The sequence below is a fragment of the Stegostoma tigrinum genome, chromosome 39 (assembly GCF_030684315.1).
Source record: "Stegostoma tigrinum isolate sSteTig4 chromosome 39, sSteTig4.hap1, whole genome shotgun sequence".
Lineage (NCBI taxonomy): Eukaryota > Metazoa > Chordata > Chondrichthyes > Orectolobiformes > Stegostomatidae > Stegostoma > Stegostoma tigrinum.
In genome coordinates, this window is record NC_081392.1 from 14,584,301 (window position 1) to 14,598,697 (window position 14,397).

Genomic DNA, 14,397 nt, shown 5'->3' on the forward strand with positions numbered 1-14,397 from the left:
ACAGGACTGGACAGGGTAGATGCAGGGAGGATGGTGGCTGTGCCCAGAACCAGAGATCACAGGATGAGGGTTGGGGGTAGCCCATTTAGGACGGGGATGAGGAGACATTTCTTCACCCAAAGAGTGGTGAATTCATTACCACGGGAAGTATTTGATGCCAAAACACTGAATGTGGTCAAGAGGTGACTAGATATAGCACTTGGGGATCAGGGGTTATGGGGAGAAAGCAGGATTAGGCTAATGAGTTGGACAATCAGCCATGATTGTGAAGAATGGCAGAGAAAACTTGAAGGACCGAATGGCCTCCTCCTGCTCCTACTTTCTCTGTTTCAATGTATGTAAACCCCTTCACAATTTTTAAGATTGCTACTGGGGAGGAAGACTGGGAAGCGAGTTCCGTTCTTGTCAATGGCCCTAACCTAAATGTTTTCAAATCCCTTCTCGGCCTCTCCCCCCATCCTTTCTGAAATGTCCACAATCTTCCAAAGCACAAAGAACGAAGAACAGGAACAGGCTCTTCGGCCCTCCAAGCCTATGCCAATCCAGATTCTCTATCTAAAACTATCGCCTATTTTCCAAGGATCTGTATCCCTCTGTTCCCTGCCCATTCACGTATCTGTCTAGATCCATCTTAACAGACGCTATCGTGCCCGCCTCTACCACCTCCACTGGCAACATGTTCCAGGCACCCACCACCCTCTGTGTAAAGAACTTTCCACGCATATCTCCCTTGAACTTTTTCCCTCTCACTTTGAACTCATGACCCCTAGTAATTGAGTCCCCGACTCTGGGAAAAAGCTTCTTGCTATCCACCCTGTCTATAACCCTCATGATTTTGTAGACCTCACTCAGGTCCCCCCTCAACCTCTGTCCTTCTAATGTAAATAATCTTAATCTACTCAACCTCTCTTCACAGCAAGCTCCCTCCATACCAAGCAATGCCCTGGTGAACCTCCTCTGCACCCTCTCCAAAGCATCCACATCCTTTTGGTAATGTGGCGACCAGAAATGTGCACAGTATTCCAAATGTGATCGAACCAAAGTCCTATACAACTGTAACATGACCTGCCAACTCTTGTACTCAGTACCCCATCCAATGAATGAAAGCATGCTGTATGCCTTCTAGACCACTCTATCCACCTGTGTTGCCACCTTAAGGGTACAACGGATTTTCCTGCACTCCTCCAGTTCCAGCCCCTCACAAATCCGTATAGTTTGTCGTTCCACCATGGGCAGCTTCCTGCATCCGATGCTCTGGAATTCCTTCCTGAAACTTCTCCCTCCTCTACTAAGATGCTCCTTTCTTTTGGTTAGCTGCATTGATCTCTCTCAATGTTTTGTTTTGTCTCATCACCAGGAGATTTATTTTAAAATCTCTTCCTCCATTTGGGTAACTGGTGCGACTGAACTGTCTCATTCTTTGCTGAATTGCATGCTGTCTATTCTGTGCAGATCCAGAATTGGCAAGGCGAGGTCAAAGTGATCATTTCCTTGGTGACCAAAGATGAACCGTACAAGCCTCACCCCCACAGCCTGGTGGGGAAAGATTGTCAAAATGGCATCTGTGAAGTAACTGTCAGTCCCAAGTGCAACATGAAAGCCAGGTAAGCTTCCTGTCCTCAGCAAAAGGCTGCACTGCATTGTGTAAAGAATGACTCAGCACTTTGTTAGCTGGAGTGTGAGACTGTAAGGATGGATAAATCCTCATTTGTTCATCTACCATCTTTCTGTCTCTGTCTATCTTGCTCTCCCTATCTGTGTCTCTGTCTCTGTCTCTCTCTCTCTTCACTACCTTGTCTCTCTCTCTCTCTGTCTCTGTCTCTCTCTCTCTCTCTATTTGTCCCTGTCTCTCTGTCTATCTCTTCCCTGCCTTATCTCTCTGTCTCTCCCTCTGTCTATCTCTCTCTCTCTCTCTCTGTCTCTCTCTCTCTTCCCTGCCTTCTCTATCTCTCTGTCCCTGTCTCTCTGCCTATCTCTACCGTGCCTTGTCTCTCTCTCTTCCTCTATCTCTCTGTCTCTATCTCTCTGTCCCTGTCTCTCTGTCTATCTCTACCGTGCCTTGTCTCTCTCTCTTCCTCTGTCTATCTCTCTGTCTCTTTCTCTCTGTCCCTGCCTTGTCTCTCTCTCTCTCTCCCCCCTCTGTCTATCCCCCCTCTGTCTATCTCTCTCTCTCCATCTCTTTCTCTCTCTCGCCCTCTTCTCCCCTCTGTCTATCTCTCTCTCTCTCCATCTCTTTCTCTCTTCCCTGCCTTGTCTCTCTCTCTCTCTCTCTCTTTCTGTCCCTGTCTCTATCTGTCTCTCTCCCTGTCCCAGTCTCTCTCTCTCTCTGTCCCTGTCCCAGTCTCTCTCTCTCTCTCTCTCCCTGTCCCAGTCTCTCTCTCTCTCTGTCCCCCTGTCTTGTCTTTCTCTAAGTGTCTTTTTCCTTGCTGTTGTTCCCCTCTCCTTGGCCAGTTTTGCCGATTTGGTGTAGCTCTGACCTGGACAGAACATAAGTAGGAGCAGGAGTGGGGTCTTCAGCATTTGGCCGCACCGTTCAATCAGATCATCGTCAATCTACTTTAGCTGCACCTCCCTGCGCTATCCACGTATATCCCATCAGATTTCCCTCATGAATTGAAAAGTCTTTTCACCCCTTGTCTTGAATGTGGTCAGAAACTGAGAATGTGGAACAGTCTGGGATGGAGAATGTCAAAGATTCACAACCATCTCAAAACAACCTCTTGACCTCAATGGCTGACCCTGTTATTCTGAAGCTGTGCCCATATTTGCGATTCGGTGGCCAGTCAGTGGGAAACATATTTCTCAGCATCCGTCCTATCGGGGCCCTTCAGACTTCAGTACATTTCCATTGTCTCCTTCGTGTAAATGCCCTGGAACATTGATCTCCTGAGTCTTGCCTCAGAGGAGTGGTCCTACCATTCAGTCCTGGGTCTATGCTGCCTCAGAGCTAGCTTTCAGTGCATAGGTGGTGCAAAGCCACACAGCCTCATTGCTGAATGCAACGGATCCCAGGCTCCCAGCACTATCCTTAATCCAGATCTCAGTTCCATCTAAGTCAAACTCAACACCAGCTTGAGGAACAATACCTTATTCTCATCGGGTCATAAATCACACATCATGGAGAACTTTTGGCTTGATGCTCTACAATTGTCTGGACTGGATGGAGCCCAATTCCCGATCTCTCCCTCATTGTTCTGTATGTTTTGCTTTCTCCCTTTAGTCTTGTTCCTTCCTTTATCTCCGCATTCTGCTGGTTCTCATGATACCACTTCCAAGCAGTTAATGGTGGTGTGGTAGCAACGTCATTTGCACTCGTAATCCAGGTGATGCTCTGTGCCATGGGTTCAAATCCCACCCTGACATAAATGAAAACTCTGGAATTGAAAGCTAGCCTCTGCGGTGGTAACCGCAAACCTACTGTCGATTGTTGTAAAAGCCCATCTACTGCTTTGTAAACCGGCCATCCTTACCTGCTCTGGGCCCACTTGTGACTCTGGACACACAGCAATGAGTTTGAATCTTAACAGCCCCCTGGAATGGCCCTAGAAAGCCACTCGGTTTGGTGAGGGTGGGCGACAAATGCCCAGCGAGGCCAAAACCCACCATTTCCGAAAATAAAACTCCACCACCTTCTGGGATTGGAACCTGCATCCCAGAGCATCAGCTTGGGACCTCTGCATTCCTGCTGCAGCAACATTGCACGGCCGCCCTGTGAGCATTATCATGTACGCATTATAGAAACATGGTCTAGTGGTATTATCACTAGACTTTAAATCTAGAAACCCTGTTAATATTTCTGGGAATCTCAGCTCGAATCCTGCCAAGGCAGATGGTAGAATTTGAATTCTATAAAAGATCATAGAATCCCTATGGTGTGGAAACAGGCCCTTTGGCCGAACAAGTCCACACCGAACCTCACAGCATCCCACCCAGACCCATCCCACTATAACCCACCCAATCTTCACATCCCTGGGCACTACGAGTAATTTAGCACGGCCAGTCCACCCTAACCTGCACACCTTTAGACTGTGGGAGGAATCCGGAGCACCTGATGGAAACCCACGCAAACACGGGGAGAATGTGCAAACTCCACACAGACAGTTGCCCGAGGCTCGAATCGAACCCGGGTCCTTGGCGCTGTGAGGCAGCAGTGCTAACCACAGAGTCACCATGCCACCCCTGGAATTAAAGGGCTATTAATATCTGGGACTCTTAATATCTGGAATTAAGAGTCTAATGATGACCGTGAATCCATTGTTGATGGTCAGGAAAATCCCATCTGGTTCACTACTGTCCTTTAGGGAAGGAAGCTGCCATCCTTATCTGGTCTGGCCTACACGTGACTCCAGACCCACAGCAATGTGGTTGATACTTAAATGCCCTCTGGGCAATTAGGGATGGGCAATAAATGTGACACCCACACCCTATAAATGAATTTTTAAAAGAAGTCATTAGCCAATGCCCTTCTTCGCTTCGGTTCATGCCCACACATGTTTTACAGTTAGAGAGTGAGATCTCCTCACGATACATTTTTGACATCCAATGCAGGACTAATAGCACTTGTAGGTAAGGCCGGTTACTAGTCATAGAGATCTACAGCATAGAAAAAAGCCTTTTGGTCCATCAAGTCTACACCAGTCAAAATCAACCACCCGACTATTCTAAGATAACACAGTATGGAGCTGGATGAACACAGCAGGCCAGGCAGCACCAGAGAAGCAGGAAAGCTGACACTTTGGGTTGGGACCCTTCTTCAGAAAAAATTATTATTCTAATCCCATTTTCCAGCACTTGGCCCACAGCCTTGTCATTGCAAGAGAACACCTGAATACTTCTTCCGTGAGATGACGGTTTCTGCCTCTCCCACCCTCACAAGCTGTGAATTCCAAACTCCCACGACCATCTGAGTGGAAGAAAAATGTTTCCTCTGAAGCTCCTGCTCCTTACCTTAAATCTGTGCCACACTGGTCACTGATCCCTCCATCGAAGGGAAAAGTTTCTTCCTGGATGGGTAGATGAATAGGAAGGGCTTGGAGGGATGTGGGCCAAATGCTGGCAAATGGGACTAGATTAATTTGGGATAACAAGGTGTAGAGCTGGATGAACACTGCAGGCCAGGCAGCATCAGAGGAGCAGGAAGGCTGACGTTTCAGGTCCAGACCTTGTTATCTCAGATTCTCCAGCTTCAGCAGTTCCTACTATCTCATCTTCTCTCCCACCAATCCCCTCCACTCCCTACCTGCACCCACTGATCACCATCTCACCACCCAGCCCCACTCCACCTCTCTCTGTATATTTCTTCCCCTCCTCCCATTTCTGAAGAAGGGTCCAGACCCAAAACGTCAGCTTTCCTGCTCCTAAGATGCTGCTCAGCCTGCTGTGTTCATCCAGCTCTACACCTTGTTGTCTCAGATTCTTCAGCATCGGCAGCTCCTACTGTCTCTAGATTAATTTAGGATAGCTGGTCAGCATGGATGAGTTGGACTGAAGGATCTGTTTCTGTACTACATGACTCCTCGTCAACTCCATCTTATGCCCTTTGTAATTTTATACATTTCACTCGTGTCCCCTCTCGAGTCTCCTCTGCTCCAAGGAGAAACTATCCTAGCCTGTCCAACCTCGCTTCACAACTGAAAATCTCCAGCCCTGGTTAATCTGCTCTGCACCCTCTCCCGTGCTCTCACGCCCTGCGTTGGGATGTCATGGTGAGGTCGCACAGGCTGTTGGCGAAGTCTCTTCTGGAGTACTGTGGACTTCCAAAGGCAGGGAAGGATATTAGTGACTTGGAGAGGGTTCAGAAAAGATTTACCACAATGTTGCTCGGAATGAAAGGTTTGCGTTATAAAGATAGGCTGGTGTTTGTTTCCTTGGAGCAAAGGAGGTTGACGGGTGACCTTACAGAGGTTCATAAAACCTCGATGTGTAGGTAAGGCAAAATATCGAGGCTGTTTTCCCTAGGGTGGGGGCATGTTTTTAAGGTAAGAGGAGAAAGTTTTAAAAAGACGTGAGGGGGCAGCATTTTTCACACAGGCAGTGGTTCGTGTGTGGAATGAACTTCCTGAGGAAGTGGGGGATGTGGGCACAGTTACAACGTTTAAAAGACATTTGGATAAGTACATGAGTAGGAAAGGGTCAAACATAGGCAGGGTGGAAGTACTTTGGTTTGGGAACATGGTTGGCATGGACCAAAGGGTCTGTTTTCATGCTGTATGACCTTATGACACCCCTCCTTACCCCACTTCACAAGTGATAGCTTTCCTTCTGCAAAGGATAGCCATTTCCACACAAGTTCAGAGATTTATGGCACGAATGTGAACCGATGACCTACTGAGAGAAAGTTTTAAAAAGACGTGAGGGGGCAGCATTTTTCACACAGGCAGTGGTTCGTGTGTGGAATGAACTTCCTGAGGAAGTGGGGGATGTGGGCACAGTTACAACGTTTAAAAGACATTTGGATAAGTACATGAGTAGGAAAGGGTCAAACATAGGCAGGGTGGAAGTACTTTGGTTTGGGAACATGGTTGGCATGGACCAAAGGGTCTGTTTTCATGCTGTATGACCTTATGACACCCCTCCTTACCCCACTTCACAAGTGATAGCTTTCCTTCTGCAAAGGATAGCCATTTCCACACAAGTTCAGAGATTTATGGCACGAATGTGAACCGATGACCTACTGAGTTGGCAGTCTAGCCCTGTGACCCCTGTGTCGCTAGCTGTTGACCATATCTGCAATTGTGCTTTGTTTCTGTGAGCTGCATGAGTCTGTTCACACTGCCCGCTCTCTTTCTGTCTTTCCAGTTTTGCTAATCTGGGCATTCAGTGCATGAAAAAGAAAGAGATCGGGAAGGCCCTGGAACACCGGCTGAAACTCGGGATCGATCCTTTCAATGGTGAGTCAAAGTTCGCACGGTTTGTTAGAAAATCATTTTTCTTTTCATCCATTCAATTTTCACAGTAACAAGCACAGTAGGACAGAATGCAACACTGGGTGGGCATACAGAAACCTTTAGAAGGGGCAGAACAAGTTGCAAGACAATTTTTAAACAAAAGGATGCATGAATTTGTTAACTGGATGTAAAGCATAGGAATTAGGAGCAGGAGTAGGCCATTCGGCCCCTTAAAACTGCTCTGTACCATTCAATAAGTTTGTGCCTGATATGATTGTGGTCTCGAGACGAGTTCCTGCACCCTGCCCTTCAGCACCTCCAACCAAATAAATCTTCTCCCTTGTGGATTAAAAAAATCATTCTACCTCAGCCTTAAAAGTACATATAATTTTTAAAATTTGTTAATGGGATGTTGGTGTTTTCAGCTAGGCTCCCAGAGGATGGGTAAACGCAGGGACAGAAAAAATAGAAGCTGGAGTAGACTGATCATCCAACGCAGTCCCCTGTCCCTGCTCTCACCCCCATACCCTTTCATCTCTTTAGCCCTAAGAATCAAACCTAATAGAGTCAACTCTGTTGCTGTGGGTCTGGAGACACGTGTAGGCCAGGCTAGGTAGGGGTGGCAGATTTCCTTCCCTAATTCGTTCGTTTTTGTTCTTACAATCATGTGAGATGAGTGGGCATCCCTGCATTTATTACCCAGCCTCACCAGAGGTGAGCCACCTTTTTGAACCAGCGCAGTCCATGTGGCTCCACTGAAATAGAGAGGGGTTCACCCCAGCGACACTGATGGAACGGCGATATACTTCTAAGTCAGGGTGGTGAGTGGCTTGGAGGGGAATTTGCAGGGGGCGGTTTCCCCATGTACCTGCTGCCCCTTGTCCCTTTCAGGGTGGTATAGATCACAGATCTGGAAGTTGGTGTCAATGGAGCCTTCGTGAATTCCTACACAGCAGTTTGTAGATGCTACACATTGCTGCTACTGAGCATCAGAGATATGTGTGTGTGTGAGAGTGTGTGTGTATGCTCATGCATGTGCATATATATATGCAAGTGTGTTTTGTCTGTGTGTTTTTGATCATGTGCATGTGCCTGTCTTTCTGTGCCTGAGAGGGGTTGTGTGCCTATTTCTGCGAGCCTGTCCATGCATTTGGATGAGTGTTGTCTGAGAGTGCGTTTGTGTGCCTCTGAGCTTGGGTGCCTGTCTCTGTCGTTTGTGTGCAATCAGGACAGACTTCCCTGGGTTTTTCCAGTCGTTACCAGGGTCCTTGTCTGCAGCTCAATTTCGCTTAAATTTGGCAGGAGATGCAAATGCCCTTGTGCCGTTTGGAGCCAGCTGGTTAAGCTTGCTATTAGTTTCTAACGGTTATTGTTGCTACGTGACAAAGATAGAGAGTTAAATTTAACGGCTAAGAGACCACAGAGGCTCTCCCATAGGCTGTGGCAGCTCGCCAAAACCCCAGGAACAGAGTGACAGAGCAGAGCCAGCACAAACAGGAAGCTTCTCTCTTCACAAATTGTAGATGACTGCCGCTGTCCTCTCCTGTTAAAACAGACTCACCCCTGTGGAGTGAAATGATTCATTGGCGTGGCCACAGCCACTTTATCGCTGAGCTCAAGAGGTTGCAAGGGTAATAAAGAGCCTGGCAATCCCTCCCCTCACCTTCCTTCTTTCTTCCTTCCTTCATTTCTTTTTCTCTCCCCCTCTCTCTCTTGTTTTCTCTCTCTTGCTCTCTCTCTGTCCCCCTTTCTCACCTTCCCAAGTGCAAGTTGCCTGATGAACATTTGGACTTTACCGGGTCAGGCTCATGCTGACTCTTGTACAATTAACCTCAGAAACTCCAGCGCACCACATTGGCTAGTGTCAATGGTGAAGGAATGCCACACTCTTGGAGCTACCGCAAAGCATGAAAACTATACCCTTTGACCCGTATTGTTGGGTATTAAGGCCAGGGGAGTGTCTCTCTGGTTGCATCCCAAGTAGCCCTAATAGCCTGCCCCCACCGATGGTGGCCAATTGAAACTGGCAGCCTTTAGAGAGCCAGAATCGAGTAGTTCACCCCCTGACTCCCCAAAACCTGTTCACAAGCCACAAGCCAGGAGTGGGATGGAATACTCACCATTTGCCCTGGATGGGGGCAGCCCCAACAACACTCAGGAAGCTCAACACCATCCAGAACAAAGCAGCCTCTTGATTGGCACCGCATCCGCAAACATCCCACTCCCTCCACCAACGACACTCAGTCACAGCAGTGTGTACCATCCACAAGATGCATTGCAGAAGTTCACCAAAGATCCTCAGACAGCACCCTCTAAACCCACGACCACTTCATCGAGAAGGACAAGGGGCAGCAGATACATGGGAACACCACTCCCTGCAAGTTCCCCTCCGAGCCACTCACCATCCCGACTTGGAAATATGTTGCCGTTCCTTCAGCATCACTGGGTCAAAATCCCAGAATTCTCTCCCTAAGGGCGTTGTGGATCAACCTACAACCCATGGAGTGCAGCGGTTCAAGTAGGCAGCTCACCCCCAAATTCTCAAGTGGGAAATTAGAGATGGGCAATAAATGCTGGGCCAGAATCACCCACATCCTGTGAACAAATGAGGTGGCAGTAGTGTAGCGATAATCTCACTGGACTAGGAATCGGGAAGCCCAGATGAATGCTCTTGGGACCTGGCTTTAAATCTTAACTGAGCAGATGGTGAAATTTGATTTCAATTATAAAAAAAAACTATAGTAATGTTGATTGATGTAAAATGAAATCCACTGCCCTTACCTGGTCCAGCCTACATGTGACCCTAGACCCATAGCAAATGTGGTTGGCTATTAATTTCAGCCTGGGCTTTAAGGTCCAGCTTATAAATGCTGGGCTGGACAATCATCCTGTGAACGAATCAAAGCAATGAGTTGCGGGGGAGGGGGGGTGTAAAAATGATAGCTACCCCAAGGTCAAAGCGAGGCTTGTTTTCTCAAAACAAGAAAGCTCTCCAACGAACATGTTGCATGTGTCTTGTCCACCTAACCAGCAGTTTGCCATAAATGAGTCAGGACTCAGCAAACCCTCTTTTGCCATGTCTGTTATCAGAAGCTGCATCTCAGAAACGCACGCTGCTGGAGGTGGAGGGTTGGGGGGGGAGGGGGGAGTCCCCAGCTTTGAGCCATTTGTTAGGTAATGTGTGTTCGCCCCTTGACCTTGGTAGCCTGGCTCGGTTTGAGCCACACACAAAACTCGATTCATTTTTGCTGTCTCTCCGCTTCTACTGAATTGTGGAGGAAAGCAAACTCTAACTGGAGCACGGAAGCAACTTGGCCATTGGTTCTGAATAATTTGTCACTGGTAGCCTGGTACAAATAGCCCGACGCTGTTATTTGGCCAATTGGGAGTCACTTGAGAGCAGGAGTCAGCCATTCAGCCCATCTAACCTGCTTTGACATTCAATGTGACCATGGCTGATCGTCCATGCCAGTATCGTTTCTCCCACCCCCACCACCGATCCTGTAGCGACTTTACAACATGAGTGTTTAGAAGTCTATCAATCTCTACATATAAATATACTCAAAGACTGAACTTCTGGGGTAGAGAATTCTACAGGTTCATCGCCCTCTGAGCAAAATAATTTCACCTCCGCCAGGGAGAAGTATCTTTTTTTAAAATTTATTCATAAACGAGACACTGACGTTGCTGAATAGGCCAGCATTTATTGCCCATCCCTAATTGCCCAGAGGGCAGTTAAGAGTCAACGACATTGCTGTGGGTCTGGAGTCACATGTAGGCCAGACCAGGTAAGGATGGCAGTTTCCTTCCCTAAAGGATATTAGTGAACCAGATGGATTTTTCAATAATCGACAATGGTCATCATTAGATTCTTAATCCCAGATTTTTTAAAATTCAAATTCCTGCTAATCCAGAAATCCAGGTAACCTGGTTTCAAATCCCACCATGGCACGGAATTTGAATTCAATAAAAGAAATGCCAGGAATTAAGCGTTTAATGATGAGCATGACTCCATTGTACGGAAAACCCATCTGGTTCACTAATGTCCTTAGGGAAGGAAACTGCCATCCTTACCTGGTCTGGCCTACATGTGACTCCAGACCCACAGCAATGTGGCTGACTCTCGACTGGACGAGATGGACAATGAATGCTAATCAATGATGCCTTCATCCTGTGAATGAGTTAAAAAAAAACACCCTGAGCAGGTGGGACTTGAGCCTGAGTTCCCCTGGCTCACAGGTAGGTACAGTACCACTATGACTCAATAGCCTCCTCAAATTTAAACAAATACAACTCTAAGGAGACACCGTTAGTGCTTTTAATCACTCAGCCACATAACCACACAAACTCGGAAATATTATGCTTGGCCCCCAATTTTGAATCGGTGTAAAACCCAAAAGAACTGCGGATGCTGTAAATCAGGAACAAAAACAGAAGTTGCTGGAAAAACTCAGCAGCGTCTGTGGAGGAGAAAACAGAGTTAACGTTTCTGGTCCAGTGACCCTTCCTCAGAACTGATGGTGTTTGGGAAAACGTCAGTTTATATGCAGAAAATAGGGAGGTGGGTGCGGTAGGGAGTAAACGGTGGGATAGAGCCCATAGAGAGAGAAAGACAGTTGGACAGACAAAGGAGTTAATAACGATCAGGCTGGGAGGGTGAATAGTTGTTAATGGGGACTGTTAGTGACTAACAACAGGGGTGCGTAGTGGCAGGCTGTGTGGTAACAAGACCTGGTGTGTGGGGTGGGCGTCTGGGACGTGGGAGAGTTTAGGCCCTAAAATTATTGAACTCCTATATCGGTGTATAATGTGAACAGTTGGGGCCCAAGTACTGTTCCTCGTGGCACCCCACTTGTCACAACCTGGCCACAGGAGAATCTGAGATAACAAGGTGTAGAGCTAGAAGAACACAGCGGGCCAATCAGCATCAGAGGAACAGGAAAGCTGACGTTTCGGGCCTAGACCCTTCTTCAGAAAATGGATTCAGGAGAATGGCCCCTTTTACTCCCAGCTCTGTGTTTGTTACTTGTTTGCAAATCCCTAATCCATGCCAAGCTGGGCGATCATTTATTGACCTTGTCCACCCGCAGAGGGACACTCATTCGTGAGGCACCTCTGCATAAGGGGTTTGTACTTAGGCCCAAGGGCTGGCCTGTCCCGAATCTGTGCAACAAGCACTGCTTTTGCTGTAATTCAGAGCTTGGTTAGGGCTTCGGGGGGTTTGCTGAGATCAGAGAGGGCCGTTGGTTGTGGGGGAGAGAGGGGAGTGGGTGGGGTTTGCTGGTAATGTCCGATGGCTGACAGTTTCCCGTTTCCTTTACAGTCGGTGACTCTGCGAGGTGTTCAGAAGATGTCGACATGAATGTGGTTCGGCTGTGCTTCCAGGCCTTTATCCAAGAGACGAATTTGGCCCTGGCCCCCGTCCTATCGGATCCAATCTATGACAAAAGTACACAGGCCTTTTTTGGCTTTGTAAGCTGGCAAGCTCCCTCTGTCCACCGTCACACCACTCCATCTCTTTTCCTTCCCACACAAAGTTAAGAATTCAGAGCTGGAGTAGGCCATTCAGCCTTTCAAGTCTGCTCCACCATTCAATAACACCATGGCTGGTATGTTTGTGGCCACAGTTCCACATTCCCACCTGCCCCTGATGAGACTTGACTCCCTCGTTACTGATGCCTCTATCTACCTCTGCCAAACATGAACAAAAAGAGCAGTACAGCATTTAAGAAGTGTTTAAATGTGTACTTGTGATACCGTGGCATGGGAGGCTATGGGTTAAGTGCTGCATAATATAGAAAGGAACATCATTTCTTGGTGAACACCAAAATGCAACCTCTACCCATGGTGTACTAGGGCTAGTCCAGCCCAGGGTAGACAGCTCATAGAATCCCTACAGTGGGAAGCAGGCCATTTGGCCCATCAAGTCCACACCACTCCTACAAAGAGCATCCCACCCAGACCCAACCCCCACCATACAGCCCTGCATTTTCCATGACTAACCCACACATCCCTGGACACCATAGCACAGCCAATCCACCCTAACCTGCACATCTTTGGGACTGTGGGAGGAAACTGGAGCAAATCCACGCAGCCACAGGGAGAATGTTCAAACTGTGCACACAGACAGTCACCCGAGGGTGGAATCGAACCCGGGTCCCTGGTGCTGTGAAGCAGCAGTGCTAACCACTGAGACACCCTAGTTTTGTTTTCTCCAGAAGTGCCGTTGCAGAGAACTGAACTTTTTTTTTCTGTCCCCATTACCAAATCCCTGTGACGTTTTAATCCTTTAATTAATGAGTAAATCACCCAAGTGGCCAATTGGTTATTGAAATGCCAAGCCCACTAAGAACAATGCTAACTGTCAGAAGGTGAAGGAGGGGTAGGCGGGGCAGGAAGGGGAAGTAATGTACTCTACAACTTGACTTCTCTGAAGACATCAAGAGTATCAATGGACATGCTCTGTCTTCAAGGATACCTGGGAATCTGGGTCAACCAGTTTGTTTTAATACCTGGAGGTGTTGCCTCACCCAACCGAACGATTTTCCCACCACCAAATCACCGTGACTTTTCTGTTTCTGTTTAACTATTAACCACCATCAACAACTACCCATGCAGCCAATTAGACGTTTACATTGCAAAGCCCACTGGGGTATGTTTTCCAAAGGCTCAGGTGATGAGCTCCAACTGGGCAGGCCATGTTACACAGCACACAAACAAGAAGGAGATTAATTAGTGATTGATTGTAGACGAGCTGCCATGAGATAATTTGCTGTCACTAGCGAGGGCCGATTAGGGAGGTGCTCATTGTTAAAGTCGCATCCCCCCCAAAAGGCTGCACCTCAGACAATGCAACACTGGGAATGTCAGTCTGGACTTTGCGGTCGAGTCATGTCCCTGGCCTGGAACTCAAATCCAGTGCCTTCTGTTTTGGCAAATAGTCACTCGGTGTTTCGGAATTCAGAGTCATAGAGATGTACAATGCAGAAACAGACCCTTCGGCCCAACTCATCCATGCCGACTAGATATCTGCGAGGTTGCAGATTTCCTGGGGTGCAGCAATACTGTAGAGTTTGCTTCCAAAAGCAATTTCTCGTTCGTTTGTACAGCATCCCTAAAATAAAATATCTCAAGGCCGCTCATTGGAGTGTTAGCAAGGAAAATCTGACAGTGAAATCTGAGAATGGAAGACCAATTGCATGCTTGACGGGAGGCAATGGCCTTGTGGTATTATCGCTGGACTGTTACTCCAGAAATCCAGATAATGTTCTGAGGACCCGGATTTGAATCCCACCACAGCAGATGGTGGAAATTGAATTCAGTAAATATCTGGAATTAAGAGTCTAATGATGACTGCAAATCCATTGTGAATTGTCAGGAAAGAAACCACCTGGATCACTAATGTCCTTTAGGGAAGGGGACTGCCATCCTTACCTGGTCAGGCCTACATGTGACTTCAGACCCACAGCAATGTGGTTGACTCTTAACTGCCCTCTGGGCAATTAGGGAT

The 14,397-nt window shown here is 47.6% G+C and overlaps 1 protein-coding gene across 3 annotated transcripts in view; it reads left to right on the forward strand.

Moving 5' to 3' along the window:
* LOC125447738 (transcription factor RelB homolog) overlaps positions 1 to 14,397 on the forward strand; it is a 55,848-nt gene that overhangs the window by 22,303 nt on the left and 19,148 nt on the right. For all 3 annotated transcript variants that reach the window (XM_048522401.2, XM_048522402.2, XM_059640879.1), the window contains exons 4-6: positions 1,453 to 1,604; positions 6,799 to 6,890; positions 12,211 to 12,336. In XM_048522401.2, coding sequence (XP_048378358.2) covers positions 1,453 to 1,604; positions 6,799 to 6,890; positions 12,211 to 12,336 — 370 coding nt within the window. The remainder of the gene's footprint in view (positions 1 to 1,452; positions 1,605 to 6,798; positions 6,891 to 12,210; positions 12,337 to 14,397) is intronic.